Here is a 6,170-nt window from a genome sequence, read left to right as displayed (position 1 = left end):
ACCGCCGCTGCCGCTGCCGCTGCCAAAGCTGAAAGGATTCGACGGGGCTGCAGGTTTGTCGGCAGGAGCTGCACCGCCGCTGCCGCTGCCGCTGCCGCTGCCGCTGCCAAAGCTGAAAGGATTCGACGGGGCTGCAGGTTTGTCGGCAGGAGCTGCACCACCGCCGCCGCTGCCACTGCCAAAGCTGAAAGGATTCAACGGGGCCGCAGGCACAGCAACAGCACCGGCGCCGAAAGCCGGTTTGGTCAACGAGGATGCAGTGCCAAGCGAGAACGGCTTGGAGGAAGTCGGTGCAGTAGGCATCGGCTTTTTGGTATCTTCATCTTCACTTTCAGCATTAGGAGCAAAACCGTCATCCTCAGGAATCACTGCTGGCGGGCCGCTCCTCACGAAGGTCGTAGAAGGCGATGTGCTGTTTTGTGTAGGAGGTTGACGTAGCCCAGTGGATCTTGCCTCAGTTGTGTTTTTAGCTCTTAAATCACTGTATTTTTTGTCACCCATTTGCTGTGTAACATAATTTTCTGTAGCCATCCTTTTTGCCGCCATCTCACCAGAGTAACTCGTATTCAGAGAAGTCCTGCAACTGATATTTGAAGCAGGAAAAGTATTACTGCTTTCATTAATGATTGGATGGACAGATGAGGCGGCAAGCCTCTCTGTATGCGTCATGTGTCCAAGCGAATTCGCGTTTTCTTGCCTTTCACGCTCACGCTTCAATGAGAGTGGGCGAGAAGCCAAAATGCTTGTTCGGTTCAGTGCGGGCGACGACTGCGCGGTAAATTCTGGTTGCAGCATCTGGAATGGTGCGACTGGCAAAGACGTTGGGACACCACTGTTCATATAATAAAAGTTATAGATAATCTGCGGTTTGGATTCCACTGATGGTGTCATGGACTGTGATGGAAGTGGCACGCGTGGTGCATCAGGAAAGGTAGTCTCATGGACAATACCGGATCGCTGTGGTACAGTGAAATTTGTGTCAACTAATTGGCAGCCCTGACGTGATGCTTCTGGTGCCAAGGAAGTGGTGTTTGCAGGCCGCTCGTAAACTGAGGGTGAGGCTGGAGGAAGAAGAGACTGCGTCCCCCTGACCTCATTGGTGGTACCCGTGTTTGGGGTTGTTGGTACACCATTCAAAGGGTGCAAGAGGCCTCTGAATGTCTCCTGTGCGAGTTCAGCGATGCGTGCCCAGTATGACTGTATCGTGTTCACCGGCTGACGATTTGGTGATCGAGAGCGGGTATTGGCGCTTGTAGTGGTGGCATGCAAGTTGTTGTGCGGTGACACCATCCGTGGCTCACTCACCCTCGACAACAGCCCCTGCAGATACGGTGTCTCTCCGCGGCCTCGTCGAACAGTCAACCGTGGCCGCTCGCGCATTGTTATCTTCGGCACCGTTATATTCCTTTTTGTTTTCCCTCTTAGTTCCGCTGAGCTCACCTCCTCGGGAGGAAGCAAAGAGTTGTGGGGATGAGAAGGAAAATACAAAGCACAAAACTCAAAGAAAAAAAAACCTGAGCGCTTCTCCACGACCGTGTGCGTCAAGAACATGTCACATACCTCGAAAAAGACAGACAAACACGCACCTGCACGCACACGCATAACTGTTTCTGGGTCATTCCACCCACTCGGCAGTTCTGCAACGCGAAACGATGAAATAGATTGTCGTATTCCAAAAAAAAAAATACACCGAAACATGCTCCGCTTCCTTGCAGACAGTGTTTTTTTTTTTGTATCCCCCTTATTTTATGTAGCTTTTTTTGATTCATTCACCCCTCGACTGGTTTTTTGTTCCACTTCTTCGTTTGCTATTTTCCTGCTTCCAATCACCTCTGGTGGTCTTCATTGCAGAATAACTCCCAGCACCTGCCCCAGAGGCGCACGTTCACAGCCGTGGCATACATTTGTTGCTTCAGGGAAGCCACAAACGAGGGCCCTACAGAAAGGAAGAATAGCAGGGAAGCTGAGGACATCAATCGTCGGAGAGAAAGCTAACATAAGGATCAGCCCTCAAAAAAAAAAAAAATCACACACACACACAACGCCAAGCATGCTAAACCCCCAAACAGAGTTTACGCAATACGGACGAATACTACGACGACAAAAAAAAATGAAAAGAAAAAAAAATGATTCATAGAATTTCGTCCACCGCTCTGCCCGTTTTGATTTGTGGTACATTTTCCTTCTCTTAAATAAAAAAAGGGGAACGAGAGGGAAAAAAAAACGAATATATACATGCATGCATTAATATACACATGTATATATAATATAACAAACCCCAAATCTGCAACTGCAAGCACTCACAAACACTCTAAAGCTTCTCTTTTCCTTCGTGCACGCAAAGTTTAGTAATAGCGTTGGAGTGGTGTGCGTATTTCGGCCCAACCAACTCGTTTAGCTCTTGCTGTATCTCTGCATTGGATAGCCCGCTCGCAATCATGCGCTGATTGTAAAGCTCCACAGCCTTATTCAGAAGTTCGGCGCCCATCTCCTCCTCCAGTATGCCACGCACGGAGGACGCAGGCACAGATTTTCCGTTGGAAATTGTAATCATATCGACCTGGGGGGTGCTGGTGGAAGGTCCGTCGCCGAACTCCTCCGGGTGCCCACCCAAGTGTGTGTGGCCAACAATTTCTTTCGTTTGCTGCACAATAGCCTTCTTTTGCTCAATGTAATCTCCATCGTCATCCACGTCCGAATGTCCCTCGACTTCTGGCTCCTGTGGCACGGATGCAACATTACCTGAATCCGCGGCCGCTTGCTTTGCAAGCATTGCCTTCATACTCTCCCTATTCATTCCACGCAGCATAGCCATCTGTTCGCGTTCACTCATTGGCGGTGGCTTTGGCACTTCTTTCGGTCTATCTGGAGTTGGATTCGGCACACTTTTGGGGACAGCTGGGCGCCTTCGCTCAAATTCGACACGATCCTTCTCTGCCTGCCTCTCAAGATCCACACTAAAGCCTCTCAGAGACTCTTGTACAAAGGGACTCTCTAAAATTCGGTTTATGCTAGGTCGTTGAACAGGATTTACCTGCAACAGTGCCGCACAGAGCCCACGCAATTCTCCTGGGACCGTAGATGGAATGGGATCATATTGGCCCACAAGAATTTTCTTCAAAAGTTCTTTTAGTGACTTGGCATTAAAGGGTCGTTGGAGTGTGAGTAACTCATAGAAGACAACACCCAGCGCCCATACATCGCTTTTATTGTTATATGGCCTGTTTTGGCACAACTCTGGAGAAAAGTAGTACGGTGTGCCGCACACCGTCTTTGCGCACGCCATTGTATTCTGCAATACGGTTGAAATTCCAAAGTCACCCAACTTCACAACATTTCTGGACGTCAAAAATATGTTGGCCGTCTTCAAGTCACGGTGCAGAATATGGTTGTCGTGCAGATACTTCAGCGCCATACATATTTGCAGGAACCAAAACATCGCCAACTTTGGTTCAAATGGTTTTAGCGGGTCATTCTTCTTCGCTTCTTTGATACGCGAATTCAAGTCACCACCCTCGGCGTACTCCATAATAATAAAAATGAGGGTTCCATCCTCAAAGTGTTCGTGGTAGCGGACGATGTTGGGGTGGTTTACGGCTGAGAGAATGCGGATCTCGTTCTGTACGTCGCGTTTTTCTTTTGCCGTCATTGACGCCGATTCAATCGCCTTCACTACGTAGCGTTTTCCATCCGTTTTCGACCGCACTAGCACTGCCTCACCAAAGCTACCTTTTCCAATAGATTTCACCTTGCGGTATTTGCTGAGGAATACCTCTGAGGCCATCGCCTTGGACTCATCTGCCACCTGCGCCATGGTAAGTGAGAACACGCCGACTGTGAGGCTTTGTTGATCCAAGTTTAGTTTAGTTTAGTTTTTTTTTTTGTGTCTTTCGTTGCAATGTAATGCCTGTGTTCTCTTTCCTTAAGTGCCTGGCCTTTGCTGCCGTGAACAACGAGGGGCAATGAGTGCTTGCCTTACTTGTACAACGTAGTCCTCTGTTTTGTTGCCTTTATGTTGCTTCGTTGGTTTCCCGCCGGTATTTATGAGTATAGGGCCCGGTCACGCAGCTATAAGTCCTGCAGCAGCTACGTGTCGGATATCGTATTTTTCCTTATCTTCGCTTTGCTTGCTTCCCTCGTGGCACACGCAATCACACACGCACACGCATGAGAGAGCGTAAGGAGGTATCGGCCAGATAGAAAAAGATAGAGTGACGAAGAGAAAGAAAAAGAACGTGTGTGTGTGTGTGTGTGTGTGTGTGTGGCAATCAAATAAAAAGAGCCACCGTGTCAGCTGTCAGCGGCAGCAACATCCCTCAATGAAAACACCATGTTGTCCGGGTCACCCAAGTACAGGGGATATAAACACCCACATAGTTGCATATAGACATTATACATATATGCAACCACGGTGAGTTGAGATCAAACCGTACAAAAAAAAAAAGAGGCAAACAGCGTAAACGTCATAACACAAATACAAATTGTGATCTCACTCCTTTGTATTTGTTTCTCGACATTGGGCAATTGTTTCATACATATGAACCGTTTCAGACAAGCTAGGGCTTGTCTATGTGCTAATTTGTTGGTACAGGTCTTCCTTTCACTGCCTTGTTCTTGCTTTTCTTCCCTTCCAAACTGTCGTGTCTCACAAAAGACATGATGAGACGCTGTTGTGGGCATCAAGAAACAGAAAGGCTCCCGCAGTGTCCAGGTCTAGTAGAATCGACGAAGACAAGACTGCACGATCGATACTTCAGGGAATGAATTTGGCCTCCATATTCCGCTTACTCCCTTAGGAGGCCCGGGAATGTACTCTGGCTTTGGCTTTCGGTACCTCTTCTTTCCCTTATTTCGCTCCCGCTCCAAGGCCTCTGGGTCAATCCAGGTATTGGGAAAATCGGCAATGCAGCCGTCTTGACCCAATTTGCTCCACACAAACATCATGGGCTTCTCCTGAGTGAAAACTGCAACAGCCGCATGTGGCTTCTCTCGCACCTTGTGCTTTGAGGGTTTTTCCTCCACGGGTTCGTGGCGATACACGCCGGACACGCCGGTAGCAGGGAGCTCATCTAAAAAATCGTGGGTGACACCTGAAATTTTAAATGGTGGGCCCATTGGCTTTGGTTGCGGAACCTTCTTCTCCCGCTTTGCCCGCAGCGCCTCCAATTTCTCAATCTCCTGCTGCCAGTTCTCATCGTATTTTGGATTGTCAAGGAGGGTCCCGGGAACACCGTAGGTTCCCTTCTTAGGTGGATTGGTTTTAACATTGGGAAGGCTAGACCTGGTTTTGTCAACCACCTCCGTCACAGGGGGCTTCTTCCGCCGGCGCTTCTTTTTGTCGTCCTCCACTGGCATTATAAACTCAAAGGCTCGATTCTGAAAGCAACCGGTGTAGCTCCCAGGGCCATCACTCCGCTTTGGATAGGATGGTAGGAGGAACACCTTGTCGGAGATGTTCTTCTTCTTAGACTCCATTGCCTCTCGACGTCTGCGTGTGTCGGCGTCCTCAAAGGCACCCATGTCTTTATTGTTGTTCTGTTCCGGCGAGGCCAGGGTTAGGTACTTCTTGTCAAAGTACACCTCGGGGTTGTTTCCCGTCGCACCACGACCTATGCTCAGTCCCTTGCCGAGGTAGCGCGACGGGATGGTGTCCATCTTGTTGTAGGGATCCGTCTTCTTCGGGTCAACATCTGTCGAGATGAGCGGCGGGTCCGAGAAGAGGCCGCCATAGACACTCAAATGCGTCATTGTGGAGCTTCTTTGCCTCTCCCTGTTCGCAGTGCTTCCCTAGCAGTCCTCGTCACCGCCACACTCACCCACACCAAAAGGCGCAATGGTGTTATCCTTCGGTGTTCCCCCGTTAGCAGTGACGCTGGGCAGCAATAACAACGGCGTGTCCGCCGCCGCTTCCCTTCAAGGACTCAATCCAGCTGAAAGAAGAAGAAGAAGCTCCCGCATAGAGAAGAGACACAGCAGCAAAAGGACAGGAAAGCTAAGGGATTTGGTCGTACCCACCTCCGCGTAGAATATCATCGTGTACAGGGCAGCAGCAACATGAATCACCAGTTACAACATCGTCCCCGCCTTCTTTTAAATTTTTGTTTCTTCTTTCATGCATGTGGCGTTGTTGTTGTTTCTTTCCTTTTTTTGTGTGTTTGTTGGATTCTTTT

At 49.2% G+C, this 6,170-nt stretch overlaps 3 protein-coding genes across 3 annotated transcripts, besides 5 other annotated features; all 3 read right to left on the bottom strand.

Moving 5' to 3' along the window:
• Window positions 1–1,698, bottom strand: TraAM80_05928 (uncharacterized protein; the record flags this gene model as incomplete). The annotated part of the gene is made up of 1 exon (XM_029382788.1): window positions 1–1,698. A coding segment is annotated over one exon (1,698 nt), but the record flags the coding sequence as incomplete, so codon positions are not given.
• Window positions 1,699–2,102: 404 nt separating this feature from the next.
• Window positions 2,103–2,127: a microsatellite.
• A 100-nt stretch (window positions 2,128–2,227) lies between these two features.
• Window positions 2,228–2,271: a microsatellite.
• Window positions 2,272–2,311: 40 nt separating this feature from the next.
• On the bottom strand, window positions 2,312–3,814 carry TraAM80_05927 (putative protein kinase; the record flags this gene model as incomplete). Its single annotated transcript, XM_029382787.1, has 1 exon — window positions 2,312–3,814. One exon carries the CDS (start codon window positions 3,812–3,814, stop codon window positions 2,312–2,314), a length of 1,503 nt encoding a protein of 500 aa, XP_029237456.1.
• A 384-nt stretch (window positions 3,815–4,198) lies between these two features.
• Window positions 4,199–4,234: a microsatellite.
• Window position 4,235: 1 nt separating this feature from the next.
• Window positions 4,236–4,264: a microsatellite.
• A 449-nt stretch (window positions 4,265–4,713) lies between these two features.
• TraAM80_05926 (uncharacterized protein) lies at window positions 4,714–5,748 on the bottom strand (the record flags this gene model as incomplete). The annotated part of the gene is made up of 1 exon (XM_029382786.1): window positions 4,714–5,748. One exon carries the CDS (start codon window positions 5,746–5,748, stop codon window positions 4,714–4,716), a length of 1,035 nt encoding a protein of 344 aa, XP_029237455.1.
• Window positions 5,749–6,124: 376 nt separating this feature from the next.
• Window positions 6,125–6,169: a sequence feature (A-rich).
• Between the last annotated feature and the right edge of the window lies 1 nt (window position 6,170).

The sequence above is a fragment of the Trypanosoma rangeli genome (genome assembly GCF_003719475.1).
Source record: "Trypanosoma rangeli strain AM80 chromosome Unknown Tra_15.4_contig_00204, whole genome shotgun sequence".
Lineage (NCBI taxonomy): Eukaryota > Euglenozoa > Kinetoplastea > Trypanosomatida > Trypanosomatidae > Trypanosoma > Trypanosoma rangeli.
This window is presented reverse-complemented; position numbering and strand designations above follow the sequence as displayed.